We start from the raw sequence: 17,097 nt of genomic DNA on the forward strand, positions 1-17,097 counted from the left end.
TCACAAGTAAAAGAGGATCTAGGAAACTATAGACATATTAGGTTAATATCTCTGTCGAGCCCTTGCACCTCTTTCCCAAAGCCCAGTGCTTACTAGGCTTTGGGAAGCAGGCAGGCAGGAAATTTCCTAATCTAGCTACCGGTATATACTTCAGAATGTAAAATGTCACCATGCTCTGGTTGGCGTGGCTGCCAGTAGGCAGCCATGCTGACTGCAGCGTTAGCAATGGCAGCCCAGCCCGGGCAAGTTGTTTAATGAGGGGAAAGGAGCCAGGAGTGGAAAGAGCGGGGGGGGTGTGAGGAGAGGTGTAAATCAGGGGTCAGCAACCTTTTTCAGCCATGGGCCAGTCCACCGTCCCTCAGACCATGTGGTGGGCCGGACTATTTGGGGGGGGGGGATGAACACATTCCTATGCCCCACAAATAACCCAGAGATGCAGTTTAAATAAAAGCACACATTCTACTCATGTAAAAACACACTGATTCCCGGACCGTCCGCGGGCCAGATTGAGAAGGTGATTGGACTGCATCTGGCCCCCAGGCCTTAGTTTGCCTACCCCTGGTGTAAATGGTGGAGAGTTGGAAGAGGAGCAGGGGGTAGGTGGGGTTGGCAAGTGTAGCAAGCAGGGATGCAGCCTCTAGTTTCACATATGCTGGTGTGGTCTGAGCTGGCAGTGATTGACTAGGAAAGGGATCTTGCGTCAAGGTGGGTAGCTCAGTGAATATCCAAAAAGGGTATTGCAGAGCTGGAAAGATGCAGAAAAGGGCAACCAATATGCTCAGAGAGCTGCTCCAAAACCATAAAAATTCTGCCAGGTTTCAGAATTGGCTGTAGTAACTTTAGAGGTCTGTTAAATCAAAGTGCTGAGCCTTTTCCAATTAAGTTAAATTCTAATTGATAGAGCTGGCTGAGAGACTGAACTGCAAGTCATGAAGTCCCAGATTGACTTGTGTGTCTTCCATATTCATTAAATAGACTAGGAAAGCCACTTGGCCTCTGCTCCCAGTCCCAACAATCTGCAGTAATAACTCTTGTATTGTTTTATAAATGTCTTTGCCATGAAGAAGAATCCTGCTTTTCTGTGTTTGGGTTTGTTTTTTTTAATGAGTTAGCTTTTACAATGTATGTTCAGTTTTAAAAACATAACTCCATGACTTTTAAAAAAAGGGAGATGTTTTGAGTATCATGCATTGACATTTACATATATAAATGTTGATATTCTGCCTTTTTTGTTTTTGCAATATTTATCTGCTTTGTTTTATAACATGAATCTCAAGTAGGAGGTCGCTTTGTTTACATTCAGTTCTATGAATGTAGAATTCCAAAGAGTAATGGAATAAGAGCACCACCTAATGGGTGACTAAACGAAAACAATAAATCTTCTGTAAAACCCTATCACTACTGCTGAACTGATGGAAAATCTGACTTTTAAATTTTGAGGATTGCTTTTCCTCCATTTTTGAGAATTGTCATATTTTATTAAGCAGAAGCCATTTTTATTTTCTTGCAGATAACAAAATAATTCTTCATAATGGAAAACCGTAAAGTTGCCCATTGTGTCAATATTTTATTTACTTGCAGATTGTTCCCTTTACATACAACACCTTTCCTGTATTGGTATATTTTCTGTCATTTGTGGAAGAAGCAGGCATATACGGTTTGCCAAGTGTTTGCAAGCTGCTGCGGTTGTATTCATTTTGTTTACTTGTCATGGCTGATTTTTGCCCTTTTTACTTTCTGCTCTTTATAATACAGGCATCCATATACTGTGCGTTGGATTTTTCTGCAGAATAAAAGCATGAATAATTATTCAAATCTATAAATATACTTTGCTGGGAAAAGATACCATTGCAGTGCTTTGCCACATGATCCAGTTGCTCATAAACCTCTACTTTAAAAAATAATAATAATAATTGGTTTTGATTTAATTTGTGTTATATAACAACAGTGTTTTGCATCTTCATTCAGATGAACCCATCTTCCAAGGAATGGTGTGTTCTTGCACTAAACTTTTGGAACTGTTTGTAAAACATTATGCAAAAGTGCATCTATAACTAAAGACATCAATTTAATATATTTTTCAGCTTGTGGAGATATCCCAGAACAAATTAAAGGTCCAAGTGGGATCATCACTAGCCCAGGTTGGCCTCTTGAATATCCAGCAAGATTGAATTGTAGCTGGTATATCCGAGCAAACCCAGGTGAAATTATTACAATAAGGTAATTTGGGTGCTGTACTTTACAAATATATTGTGGAAAATGTAAGCAATTGTCTAAAAAAAAATGTACATGTTTTACTAAATGTAAATTTAGTCCTTGTAAACATTCCATTTTCTAACTTTATTCTGCTTCTTGACTTTATTGAATTAAATAGCCAGATATATAGCAGCGCTAAATTATGCCTGGGTATCAGATCTTAAAACTAAGATTTGGTTATGGGTGTCTGGGAGCATTTCATTGAATTTTACATACTAGGTTCTATAGGGAATACTTTATATGATCCGAAAGTTTAGGAAATATATGTTTCCTATATACAAACTTATGGCAGGATCCAAAGAAGGTTGCTTAGGCTCATGCAAGGACTTTTACTAGCCTTGTGAACTTGTGACTTCTTTCTCATGAAAAAGTCAATCCCCATGCAGTCACAAACTGCTTTTGAAAGTCCTCTTTTTCAAAACAAGCAAACAAACACACACAATAGTTTGTTTGTGCCTCTTCTGCTATTTGAAAATATCAAGGTTTGTAAAGGATTATGGGCTATCATTTGTTCCATATGATCAATAGTAGCAGAGATATTGGTTGATTGATCAGTTATATACATGCAGCAATGAGAATAAATTAAGGCACAAATTCCACCTTTAGAAGCAAGGATCACATCTAAAGCATAATGATGTTGAAGAACTACATTTCTTATTTCTGATATTTCTTTGTTAATCATTTTTAAAGCCAAAATGGTGTCGTGTAGGTTGTGACATTATTAACTAAAACTTTTGGCCTATCACTCATAGTGGTAACATTAAAAAAAACAAGAAGATCCATTAATGTATTCATGTGTCCAATTACAATATGGATAATGACCTAAAAATTTTTTGCTATTGTGATTAAAATGAAAACAATACGGAGCTAATTCTACAAGCGATAGAGATACAGGAGGTAAACTTATGCGATTGTCTTTCATATTATTGCTAATCTTATATGAAGCATTTACTGGAATGCTAGAATACCACCACCAAAAAAACCCTCAAAGCTTCAAGAAGCTTTTAAAAATCATTTTTCTCAGCAGCTAAAAAAAGGCACTAGCCAAGCATAGTCCGCTTCAAGCATATTCCGCTTGCTGTAACTAAAAAGATTGCAACAAGGTCGAGAACAGAGCCCATTGTCTTTGCTTTCTGTCCGGGAACCATGCCAAAGCTCAAAAATGAAACAACTGGAACACACTAAAATCCCTCACCCCCTCCCTTGCCAAGAGTCCACAATAGTTCCAAGACAGCCCTCTGTACATGCTCAGAGGAACACATCATAAGGCAGGACTCCTGAGGGAGGAGAAAAAAGGAAGAGATCTGGGGGGTAAAATCCAAGTGATGCCAATAAGGATGAGAATGGTAAATTAGTCCAATGGCTACTTCCGAGCAACCTGTGTGATATTTCGTGGCTCGATTATTGGCATGTAAAAACCACAATCCAGAAGAAGTCACACAACTATTTCTGCAGATACAGGAGCCCATTTGCTGTAAATAAGTCTGATGTATTGCTCCCTGTACTGCTGAGTCAAAAGTCCAAGCTCAACGAAACGTGGTGACACAGATGGGATGGTCGCTATTGGGAGGCAGCAAAACTGTAGTGATGTTTGGTGGTTGAAGTGGCTTCCCAGGGAAAAGGGGGGCCAATGCAGTAGGGATGAAGATGGCCTTTCAGCGTGCCAGGAAACACTGGAACAGCTGTGGAAGAGCCTCTTCCATTGCAGAGGTGATTGTGATCTTGTCCGCTGGATTCTTGTGTCCTTTAAGGGCAGAAAATAGTGGAGACAGAGTGGAGGTGGGCAGGTCCAAATAACTCTTTATCCAATTCAGCTGTCCAAGAATTTGTTGTAAATCCACCAGTTTAAAATCAGGAAACTGTAGTTGAGGCGTGACTGGAATGGCTGCAGATGCTGTCAGCTTGTGTCCCAGGCACGTAATAGGTAAGGTCCGCTGGATTTTCTCCTTAGCCACTGTCCATCCAACAGGTTTTAGCCTTTGCAGGATTTTGGGACACGGCGGAGGACAAGGCCGTGGCTAGCAGGCTGTGGCTAGCAGTGCCCACTGACTGGCAGGCTTTAAGCATATCAGCAATGGCTATATTTGATGTTGCCATTAGAAGGCGCAGCGCTTGCTTACAGTCCTCATGATCAAACGCAAGCTGGCAAACAATCAGTTCTTGTGCTGCCAGCTCCTGAACTTGCCGCTTGAAGGTATTATACAAGCGATCAACAAATAGTCCATAGGGCTTTGCAGGACCCTGTCTGACGCTTCTCCATCGGCCATCTCGCTCATTCCTGTCATCAGGGACAGAGGCCAGAGTCTCTTGGGCAGCAGTTGTAGTGGCCTCCCAATACTGAGGATCAAGAGTCAGCTGTTGGGCAATGGTAAGAAAATTGCCTCCTCCCGTCAGCCCATCGAGAACATCGGTTTGGGTCAGCATGACGGGGGCTGGGGGTGCAGGAGCAATCACAGGAAAGAGATTTGGAGTATCAGAATCAAAAGGCAACAACGGAGCGGCGGCACGGAGAGATTCTTGGAGAGGAGTAGTAGAAGCGGTGCCAGAGGCCTTGGGCGGAGGAGGTGGTGTGAGACTGATTTTTCCTTGATTGCAAGAGTTGCAAAAAGAGCAGGGAGCACTTACCGGAGGGATCCGTAGGAGGATGAGTGAGGGGCGCCTTTTGCCCTGTCCGGGCGGAGATAAGTGCTGATAAGTCCGTAACGTAGTCCAGAATCACATTCACACGGGAGCTCTCACCGGGGATCCACTACGTGGATGAACGACGCGTCTGCAGCCCTTGCGGGGCGAGGTGAGAGCTGAACGTTGTACACACGGGAGCACTCACCAGGGATCCACTACGTGGATGAACGACGTGTAGGTGAGTGCTGAATAATGAAAAACAAACAGTCACACGGGAGCACTCACCAGGGATCCACTACGTGGATGAACGACGTGTTGGTGAGTGCTGAAAAACAACGTGAAGTCCGAAGGCAATCACACGGGGCACCAATTGTCGAGTTGCAGCTCGGCATCCAGAGAAAAATCAGTCTCACACCATGATAGGTTCCGAATTATGGCTGCTCCTAGGGCTATGGCAGCACAGCTTTTATTGTGTGAAAAATAGAAAGATACAAAATACAAGTCAAGCAATTTGTTCTAGCCAGCAGATAAAGACCTTGGTACTAGACCATGCGAGCGATCAGGCCATGCTACGTTAGCCAATCATATGGGACAGCACGAGCTGTTCACGCGCTATTCATGCTCCAAGGATGCTTCTAGCTATGAGATTACCCTGTAACAATAAGAACTTTGCTCATGCTCTCATGTACAAGCAATCATTTTCCCACAAAGGTTAAAATTCCTTGAGGAAGTAGTTTCTCTAGGTTGGATCCAAAAGTGCCTTTAGGAACACAGGAGGTGTCTTCCATGCATGTAAGTGCTGCACTAAACCTCTCAGTTAAAGTAGCACAGAAGCTTTTGCATTGTTGGTTTTGCTACCAGCAACTTGGAAATTCCTTTCAGGGTTGAAGAGCAGAGTATAAATACTTGGAACTTAACAGGGCTTTGTTTCAGCCGGAACTCAGTGCAACTCAGTTCCAGCACCTCTCAGGCAGGCGCCATTGCCATTATAAGAGAAAAAGGGAGGCACGCATCTTGAGTTCTGGCACCTCATTTTTTAGAAAAATAGCACTGGACTAAATAAAACAAATGCAAATAGAAGCTAAATTGTAATATGTTCTTTCACTTGTAACCTCTTGTGCCTGTGGAAGCATGCAACTTGCTATAGAACTTATGATATGAAATCTGGTATTTGACAATAGTGTTTCAGCTTGCCATTTAGGAAAAGGGCACACAAAAAAGATGTATGTATGAGAAAAGGTTAAAACGTCTGTTCATTGGCTCTGATTTTAGTGGAAAGCGAGAGGCTGAGAAAGAGAGAAAAGAATCTTCCTAATAGATGTAATAGATGTATCATATCAGTTGTTCATATCTAGAAATAATTGATAATATATATCTGTTTTGGATTAAAAACTCTTAAGGTTTTGAAATGTATTTTTTCCAACTGGGGAGGTAAAAATTAGGTCTTGTTGAACTTAATGTCTGTCAAAAATTAAGGATATGTGTATTAAATAGTTGTTTGTTAAGGGATTGTGCTAATATTTAACAGCAACAAAAAAGAAATATAACTCATTTACCTTGTGTAGTTTTCAGGATTTTGATGTTCAAGGATCACGGCGATGCAGTTCAGATTCCCTGACGATAGGGGCATACAAAAACATGGAAAATTATAGAGTGTGTGGGTCTTCTATTCCATCTCCATATATATCTTCACAGGACCATGTTTGGGTCAGATTTCATTCAGATGATAGTATATCACGAAAAGGATTCAGACTGACTTATTTTGCAGGTAAACTTTAAATGTTGTAATTAAACGTTTTCTAGATTTGGGGGCCAGTCTTTTCAGCCTTGGTTTTTTTTTCCTTTTTTTTTTAAAGAAACCACAGTGCATCGATTAATGGAAGCTTAAGAAAGAGATGATGGTTATTAATATTCTTTTTATTTTTAAAAATGTAGAAAGTAGGACTGCAGTTGCTAACATCCATACGTTGCCATTTCAGACCCATGGTGCCTCGCAAGACGAAATTAATCCGTTCCGCGAGTCTCTTCGTCTAGCGGTTTTTTTGTCTTGCGAAGCAACCCTATTAGCGGATTAGCACTATTAGCGGTTTAGCGGCTATTAAAGGCTTAGCGGCTATTAAAGGATTAGCGGCTAAAAGGCTAAAAGGCTATTAGCGGCTTAGCAAAAAGGGGGGGAAGCGGGAAAAAATCGGAACACTTGCAAGACGTTTTCGTCTTGCAAAGCAAGCCCATAGGGAAAATCGTCTTGCGAAGCAGCTCAAAAACGGAAAACCCTTTCGTCTAGCGGGTTTTCCGTCTTGCGAGGCACTCGTCTTGCGGGGCACCACTGTATTTGAAACACTACTTAAGGCATTTGTAGAAGGTATATTGAAAATATTGATAACTGTTCTAAAGCTCAGAAAATGAACCCAGTCCTCCAAACAACTTTCTAGAGAGAGACACCAAATTGTATGCAGTAGATCCCTCACTCTTGATGGAACATGTTATACATTTTCATGCACTCTCCATCCATGATAGAACATGCAAACATGTTATGGAGTACAAAATAGCCAAAGGCCTGGCTATAGAGCAACATTTTCACCTGGTGCCTAAAGATGTGCAGTATAATGAAGCTGCCAGACAAACCTCACTGGGGAGAGTATTCCATAATTGGGGAGCCATCTCAGAAAAGGCCTGTTCTTGTGTTGCCACCCTCTGGACCTCTCATGAAGGAGGCACACAAAGAAAGGACTCGGATGATGATCGCAGAGTCTGGGAGAGGCTATCCTTGGGGTGTTGTGGTCCTATATAAATAAAACCGTATGGAGCTGCTCAAACTGTGTGTTTTTTTACACCAGTATAGTTCATATTGTTCCAGATAAACTGTTAAAATACAGTGGTACCTCGGGTTACATATGCTTCAGGTTACATACGCTTCAGGTTACAGACTCCCCTAACCCAGAAATAGTACCTTGGGTTAAGAACTTTGCTTCAGGGTGAGAACAGAAATTGTGCTCTGGGGTGCAGCAGCAGCAGGAGGCCCCATTAGCTAAAGTGGTGCTTCAGGTTAAGAACAGTTTCAGGTTAAGTGCGGACCTCTGGAACGAATTAAGTACTTAACCCGAGGTAAGGTAAAGGGACCCCTGACCATTAGGTCCAGTCATGACCGACTCTGGGATTGCGGCACTCATCTCGCTTTATTGGCTGAGGGAGCAGGCGTTTGTCCGCAGACAGCTTCCGGGTCATGTGACCAGCATGACTAAGCCACTTCTGGTGAACCAGAGCAGCACACGGAAACGCTGTTTACCTTCCCGCCGGAGCGGTACCTATTTATCTACTTGCACTTTAACATGCTTTCGAACTGCTAGGTTGGCAGGAGCAGGGACCAAGCAACGGGAGCTCACCCTGTTGTGGGAATTCGAACCGCCAACCTTCTGATCGGCAAATCGTAGGCTCTGTGGTTTAACCCACAGCGCCACCTGTGTCCCTTAGTTAACCCGAGGTACCACTGTACTATTTCCAGCTGACTGATTTTTATTGATTAGTGCAGGGCTAGCCAACATAGTGCCCTCCTGAAGTTGATGTGCTGCAGCTCACACCATCCCAGAGAATTGGCCAGTCCTGGCTGGGGCTGATGGGAATGAACAGTCCAATAACATCGGGGGGGGGGGGCATCTGTATTGGATTCCAGTACATTTCAGAGCACAGTCCTAAGTGTTAGTGTTGTCCCAAACAGCCTCATTTCTGTATACCTGAAGAAGTGTCTTCATCTCCATCGTTCAGCCCATACACTGAGGTCCAGTTTCCGAACTGCCTTCTGGCAGTCCCTTCACTGCGAGAAGTGAAGTTACAGGGAACCGGGCAGAGGGCCTTCTCAGTAGTGTCACCCACCCCATGGAACACCCTCCCATCAGATGTCAAACATAAAACAACTGCACAACTTTCCAAAGACAGCTGAAGGGAGCCTTGTATCAGGAAGTTTTAAATGTTTGATGCTTTGTTGTGTTTTTATTATGTTGGAAGCTACCCAGAGTGGCTGGGGCAACCCAGTCAGATAAGTAGGATATTATTATTATTATTATTAGCATGATACTGTAAGATAAACAAGTAATAAATGTAAAAGTGGGCACATGATAATTTCTTTAATGTTCGTTTTTAGGGAAATCCAGCGAACCAAGCTGCGACTGTAACCAATTCCATTGTGCTAATGGGAAATGTATTCCAGAATCTTGGAAATGCAATGACATGGATGAATGTGGAGACAACTCTGATGAAGAAATCTGTGCCAAAGCTAGTCCTCCAACTGCTGCTTCCTTCCAGCCATGTGCATACAACCAGTTCCAGTGTCTGTCTCGTTTCAATGTTTACACTTGCATTCCAGAATCCTCAAAATGTGATGGAAACCTTGACTGTCTTGACTTGGGAGATGAAATAGACTGTGGCGTGCCAACATGTGGACAGTTGCTGAAATATTTTTATGGTACTTTCAATTCTCCCAATTATCCAGACTTTTATCCTCCAGGGAGCAACTGCACATGGCTGATAGACACTGGGGACCACCGCAAAGTTATTTTGCGTTTCACTGACTTTAAGCTTGATGGTACCGGATATGGGGACTATGTCAAAATATATGACGGTTTAGAGGAGAATCCACGCAAGCTATTGCGTGTTTTAACTGCTTTTGACTCTCATGCCCCTCTTACAGTTGTTTCTTCTTCTGGTCAAATCAGAGTGCATTTTTGCGCTGACAAAGTGAATGCAGCAAGAGGATTTAATGCTACCTATCAGGTTGATGGCTTCTGCCTGCCATGGGAAATTCCATGTGGTGGAAACTGGGGTTGTTACACAGAGCAGCAGCGCTGTGATGGCTATTGGCATTGTCCAAACGGAAGAGATGAAACAAACTGCACTATGTGCCAAAAGGAAGAATTTCCTTGCTCTCGGAATGGTGCCTGCTATCCACGCTCTGATCGCTGCAACTACCAGAACCACTGCCCCAACGGCTCGGATGAAAAGAATTGCTTCTTCTGCCAGCCAGGAAATTTCCACTGCAAAAATAATCGGTGTGTGTTTGAAAGCTGGGTTTGCGATTCCCAAGATGATTGTGGCGATGGTAGTGATGAAGAGAATTGCCCAGTTATTGTACCCACCAGAGTAATAACTGCTGCTGTCATTGGAAGTCTTATTTGTGGGCTGCTCCTTGTCATTGCACTGGGATGCACTTGTAAGCTGTATTCTTTGAGAATGTTTGAACGAAGGTAAGATTTTGCGATTACAAAAGAAAAGCTGCTATTTTATTGTTCCTGATTTACCAGAAAATACTGTCTAAACAATTGTCTGTGGGTGGCTACTTTTACTGAGGAATGCTAGACATTTTCTTTACCATTCAAAAAAGTTGTGTTAGTATGTAGCTATAAAGCAGCATGGCTGTGAATGCTTCAAATATTCAGGGGATCGTCCAGTGCCTTCAAATAGGAGTTTGATTAGACTTAAGTAATTAACACTAGTAATTCAAATTGGATCCACATATTATATAGGTAACAAGTTTGTGCAAGCACAGTTCTTCCTTCCGTAAAATTGTATGAGGGTTGTTATCAAACTGTTAGGGTTGTTGTTATTTAGTAAATTATTATTGTAGCACCATCAGTGTGCATGGCAATTTAGAGGATAAGAGGATAGATGCCTTTCCCCATGAGACTGCAGTCTAAAATTTGACTCCAATGAAACAACAGAGACAGAAATCACTGATACAGTGGTGGCGCACTTATTATCTATGAAAACTAAATTGTAAGCTGTTTATGTTCTTAAATAGATCTTTTGAGACACAGTTGTCTAGAGTCGAGGCTGAGTTGTTAAGAAGGGAAGCACCTCCTTCCTATGGACAGTTGATTGCTCAGGGCTTAATTCCACCAGTTGAAGACTTCCCTGTTTGCTCACCAAATCAGGTAAGAACTTTCATATTAATTAAAAATAGATTACTATGAATGAGAAGTATAAAATCATAAAGTACTGAATCAGTTAGCTAGCGAAACGCCTTATTGCAGCAGTTTCTGCTCCCTTCCAACAAGTTGACAAAAACTCTTTGCAGATCTTTGAAAAGTTACTGTGAACAGCACAGCATCTGTTGACACACTATGTTTTAACACCACATGGTGGCGCTTAACAACCTTGTCTAAGATTACCAAATTCATACCGTAGCTTGAAATTCAGTGATAGCTCTTAATTCTTCCACAAAACACAGGCAAGCTGTTTCTCCTCCTTGGTCATAAATCTGTGTGCTCATATAAGATTGTTTTTGTATTGTCACTAGATATATAGCTTTCTGCGGTACAAAGTATTTTTATTGTCACCAGAATAAAAACATACTTGGTTGAAAGTCAAGTTTAAAAATAATAATAAAAAAATGGGTATATCATCAAACTCCACGTTAGGAAATTTTGCCCTGCCTTTCTTATCCAAAAGCATTTAAGGAATTCGTAAGCAGCAACTTAATCCAAAATCACTGGAAAACCAGGCTAGTGATTTGGGGTACCTAAATGTGGATCAGTATAAGTAATTTTGCTCACTTGATTAATACTATAAATGGGTGCTTAATTTACAAAATGTATTAGATACATGTCATGTGTATATATTCATATTTTTATTTTGAGCGATTTAAATGTAAACAAAAAAGAACATAAGCACTGTCATTGAACCCAGTCCTCAACTGTTAACAAAATGATTCTCACATACGTATTTAACTGAAGAACAGTCAGAGGACTTAGATTCTAGACTTGCATGTTGCCAAATTGAATGAAGCTTATCTAGAGAGCTCCTTATTGCATTTTTCCCCCAAGGTGTTGTTTCTCCATAGCATCTGCCTTACCCGTGCCTTTGTTTTCACAGGCTTCTGTTTTAGAAAATTTGAGGCTAGCAGTGAGGTCTCAGCTTGGATTTACCTCTATCAGGCTTCCAATTGCGGGCCGGTCAAGCAATATTTGGAACCGAATCTTTAATTTTGCAAGATCTCGCCATTCTGGATCCCTGGCACTGGTTTCCTCAGACGGAGATGACATTGCCAACCCAAATGCTAGCAGAGAAGGTGAAAGAACCGGCTCTCACCGAAACCTCTTTTCAGTAGAGTCTGATGATACAGACACAGAAACTGAACGAAGAGACACAGCAGGTGCCGTTGGTGGCGTTGCTGCTACTTTGCCTCAGAAGGTCCCTCCTGCAACAGCCGTCGAAGCAGCTGTCGTCTGTGGAGCTTCCTCAGCTCAGAATATCAGCAGCAGCAGTTCGGACGGTGGAAGAGAAGCAGCGAGCGTGGAACCCCCGAGTTCCAGTCCAGGGCGCCACCAGTTCTCCAGTGCACTTAGTCGTATGACTCAAGGGTTACGTTGGGTACGCTTCACTTTAGGGAGGTCAAGTCCCGTCAGCCAGAACCAAAGTCCTTTGAGACAGCTTGATAATGGGGTAGGTGGAGGAAGAGACGAAGATGATGATGTTGAAATGCTCATTCCCGCCTCTGATGCGGCATCAGACTTTGATGCGAATGACTGCTCAAGGCCTCTTCTTGACCTCACCTCAGAACAAGGACAAGGGCTTAGGCAGCCTTACAGTGCGGCACATAATGGGATGCGGTCCTGTAATCGAGATGGCCCTTGTGAGCGCTGTGGAATTGTACATACTGCCCAGATACCTGACACTTGCTTAGAATCAGCACTGAAAAACGAAACTAGTGATGATGAGGCTTTGCTACTTTGTTAAGTCTAGTTTGAGTGGGTGGAAATGTATGTAAGTTGGAGCAATATTGGTGATTGTTTTGTACTTCATAATTAAGGAAAAAAGCAGTTGTTGTTTTTTTCATTTCAAAAAAGAATCCAGGGCAAATCATGGGACTTAAAATGTTCTTGTGCATGACTGAATGAATATTTGTCATACGGGCAACTAAAACAAATGTTTTCCCAGGTCAGTATACGTAATGTACACCTGTTGCTATTTGGTTATTTAATGGTCATCTTCTGAGGGCTTTTCAAAGAAACTCCTTTTTCTATTATTAGTATTCTTAAAGCAAGTGCAAGGAAGTGACTGCAGAGAGAATACCTTTGTAATTTGTGAAACACACTAGCAACAGATGAGCTTTGTGGAGCCTCTCAAAATGTTCAGGCTTGTCTGAACATTTGCGTTTAAAGTGTTGCAGAGGTTTGCATCTGTAGCCAGTCCCTTACCCAAACTTTAAAGATTAATGCAGAATGAGGTAATATGGGGAGCCCTCTTGTGTCAGATAGTTTTAACATGATGGTGTAATTTAGAACAGAAACTTAGCTGCTCAACCACTTATGTCTGCCTGCCACTCACTGCAGGTTGTCAGGCTAGTTTGTACAAAATATTTATTCCTTTTTGAAATCAAAACCAACGTACTTTTGCCAATATAATTTTAACTGAATATACTAAATGCTGATTATTGCAAAAAGTATTCTTTTTCTCTCTTGTGGTTTATAATATATTTGTCTAATTACTGATTGTCATCATGCTGAACTTTTTCAGAAGGAAGAGAGACTTTCTCCAATACACTATATATTTTTTTCTTTTAGAAATTCAAACAGCAGTTAACTTAGATAAAACTGATGGCAAAAAAATCTTTTGTAGCTTTTATAACATTGACTTTAATAAGTTGGTCTAGTATGGTACAACCAAATAAGGTGTAAAAATTCAGAGTAATTTTTCATCTATCTTTGAAGATAGATATCCGAAGCAGTTAAAATATGCATTTAATTCTTGTATATAATGTGTTTTTTAAAGCTGAGATAGGTACCTATAACTCTAGAAAATATGCTCCAACTGCTAATGGATCATCTCCCTAATAGGGTTTAAATTTGTCTGGTCTAAAGGGATTTGCACTAAAACTATGTTAAGGTCTCTAAAGAGCTTAGTGCACAAGCACTATCACTTTAAGTACTAGTCTCTAATACTGCAATGAAATATATATAAATATCTAAAAAAAATATTTCCATTGCTCTGTTTTTGGGTTCTTGCTTTCTTCTGTTGTTTGTTGCTGCAACTGAATTTGCTTTACTAATTTCCTATTTATTCATTGTATTTAAAAAGCTGGTTTACCTGGCATCAGTTTGCGCTTTTTTTAAAAAAAGAAAAAGAAATATTCAGTATATTTCAAGGTTTTTATTTTTGTTACATCACATTTTGGCTGCAAAACACACCAGTGGGGAGAAAACATTCATAGTTTCCAGTTTTGTGACCAGAAAGTGGTTGTTGTTGCTACTAAATGATATCAAGAAATCCATCTTTTGAGAAGGTAAAGATTGTCAATTGCTGTTATATTTATTCTTTGCCAGTCTAAGTAGGCTTAATGATTTAGTATGAAAAATGTATTTGTGTGTGACTGTATGCTATTTATTAAATTTTCCATACATTGCTGAATGTCATTTTTAAAGCATGTTTAAAGTCTTGTGGATTTCTTGTTGTGTTATGCTGTCAGAAAAAACTGGCAATGTTTTAAGATGTATCAAATTAAAAAATCTTACTATGTATTGAGGTACTTTGTAAAGAGAAACCTGAAGGTATATTAGTTTTCTATTTTTGTAGTTTTTAAAAATAAAAATAAAAATACACAAATAGAAAACATGGTATAAAATGAGGGCTGCTGCAGTTATCATTATACCATACCAAGAATGGACACAGTGTTCTTTGCTCTCTTTGCATTCTTTGCACACAATATAGGCTGTACAGTAGCACCCAGAACAATATTTGGCGGACATGAAAAATTTGTAGCCACAGAAGGGAAAAAACAATTTGCTAACAGCAGAAGCGGCCACGGCCAAACTAGTAATTCCCAAGTAGGGAAAAACAGAAAATATTTTGCTGTAAAGTAAACAGAAAAATGTCATAGTGTTCAGCAGATAAAGGTCACATCAGATTTCCCAAGCTTGTTGCAATCTGTTGTATGGCACTTCATATAATAATAGGACAAACCTGTAATTATAGCTTGTAAGCAGAGTTTTTGAAATTGATAACCTGGTTTAAACGTACGAAGGGGTTGGTTCTAAATTTGCATGATCACCCCCTCTATTCCTTCATGAAAACGTAATGTGAAAGTGTGATAGTGTAGAGCCCTGGTTTCTGTCATTCCCCTAAAAGTGGGTGAGGGAGAGATTGCTGCCATTCTGTAAGCACATCAAGGGTGCAGAAGCTCTGGGCCACCATAGAGTCTTAATCTCTACATTTAAGCGTCTTGCCTATAATTCCACCACATATGGGCTACTCTCTGCAGCTGTAACAACTGGGGTACAGAGACGTGCTAAATACCTACTGTGCCTTGACGCTCTGTGTGTGACCAGTCACACTCTTGCTAAGAAGCCCTTTATCTTTATGGCCACTTTCTATGTGAAAAGGAAAGCTAGAAATTTGAGGTGCTAAGCATTCATTTAGGTACACACATTAATAGTGGAATTCTAAACATGTTTACTAAGTACTTGGTTCCACTGGTGGTGAAACTCCTTGGCAATGTGCAGTTGGGGAATTTCAGGTGCTGGTCTAAAATGGCAGTTCTGTCTTTAGATGGTAATGTATATTTACTTCAAAATGTAGTGAGATAGTTCTGCTGTATACAGAGGCCTTCTGGCTTGTTTTTTCTGAGTGGGGCCCTGGACTTCTCTACACTAAAGTTCTGCCATAAAGTGATACCTTGGTTTACAATCATAATCCGTTCCGGAGGTCCGGTTGTAAACCAAAACAGGTTGTAACCCAAGACACACTTTCGCCAATGGGGCCTCCAAAAAAAGTGGGTTGTAATAATAATAAAAAAAGGTTGTAATCCAAAAAAGGGACACACACTTCAGGGTTTGATGTGGTTGTAATCCAAAATGGTTGCAAACCAAGGTACCACTGTACTGGCATCTCTGCTTCCAAGTAAATGTGATTAGGAACACAACACAAGCCTGAAATCCTACATATAAGTGCACTTTACTGGGAAGTAGGGCTGATTTAATTCAAGATTTGCTTCAGAGTAGAGATGCACAAGATAGGGCTGCATACTGCCACTGAATTTTATACAGCTCAGTTCTAAAAACATTTTTTTAAAAAAGTGACCTACTCCATGAGGTGGAATGTGAGATAATTATTTTTGGAAACTACTACTGGCGCCCAGAGGGACGCGGGTGGCGCTGTGGGTAAAACCTCAGTGCCTAGGACTTGCCGATCGCATGGTCGGCGGTTCGAATCCCCACGGCGGGGTGAGTTCCCGTCTTTCGGTCCCAGCTCCTGCCCACCTAGCAGTTTGAAAGCACCCCTAAGTGCAAGTAGATAAATAGGTACCGCTTTATAGTGGGAAGGTAAACGGCGTTTCCGTGTGCTGCGCTAGTGCTGGCTCACCAGAGCAGCTTCGTCACGCTGGCCACGTGACCCGGAAGTGTCTGCGGACAGCGCTGGCTCCCGGCCTCTTAAGTGAGATGAGCGCACAACCCTAGAGTCGGACACGACTGGCCCGTACGGGCAGGGGTATCGTTACCTTTTTACTGGTGCCCAGATCCTTCAATAAATTTACCTGGTCCCTTTAAATCTGCATTGACACTTTTATATTTAGTTTGCCCTGCTTTGAAAGGAAGATGGCAACGAATGTTCTGAATGCAGTAACTCTACTTAAGACTGGAGTTGCTATTCCCATTAGATACAGTTGAACTCTTGCATTTCCAGCAAGAGTTCCATAATCTCTTCCATAATCCTTAGGCTATTTACGCAAAAGTAAGTCCCTCCGGTTTGCATTTACATTTACTCACGGGTCATTGTAGGATTTCCGTTTTGCTTCCTTTCACTATCCTGAAACGCTGCTTTAACCAGGCTCGATCCCTTTTTAAAGTAAGGCATAAGAAGCTAATTGGAATTGGGTAAAATACTCCCAATTCGAGTTTTCAGAATGGCACAGAATAAAGAGTAAGGAAGTGGCTGCTTGGGGGAAAGCTGTACATGCCATTTTCAAATACAGTCTTATTTAATTTAATTTCACACAAACTGCTTCCAAAACTACTGACCTAAAACCCTCATTCTAAACACAGCTGTAATGCTGAGCAGCACCTACAAACTTCCTCGTGGAACAGCAGCGCCCCACCCACTCTTGTTGCAAGACAAAGGCTAGTGGGGAAGTAATTAGGTGCAGGAGAGGAAGGGCGATAGTAATTCTCACTTCCACAAACACAGTAAAAAAAAAAGGAACAGGGAACAGAGGGTTAAAATCTCAGCCCCCCC

General features: G+C 41.2%; 1 protein-coding gene across 1 annotated transcript in view; it reads left to right on the forward strand.

Annotated features, from left to right (window-relative positions):
• The window catches only part of LRP12 (LDL receptor related protein 12), a 36,132-nt gene extending 21,747 nt beyond the window's left edge, over window positions 1–14,385 (forward strand). Inside the window, 5 exon segments of the mRNA XM_083516615.1 lie at window positions 2,085–2,220; window positions 6,444–6,646; window positions 9,017–10,115; window positions 10,670–10,802; window positions 11,743–14,385. Coding sequence (XP_083372741.1) covers window positions 2,085–2,220; window positions 6,444–6,646; window positions 9,017–10,115; window positions 10,670–10,802; window positions 11,743–12,606 — 2,435 coding nt within the window. The 3' untranslated portion in view covers window positions 12,607–14,385.
• Window positions 14,386–17,097: the final 2,712 nt, after the last annotated feature.

Source organism: Podarcis liolepis, assembly GCF_965112155.1.
Source record: "Podarcis liolepis genome assembly, chromosome: 8".
NCBI lineage: Eukaryota > Metazoa > Chordata > Lepidosauria > Squamata > Lacertidae > Podarcis > Podarcis liolepis.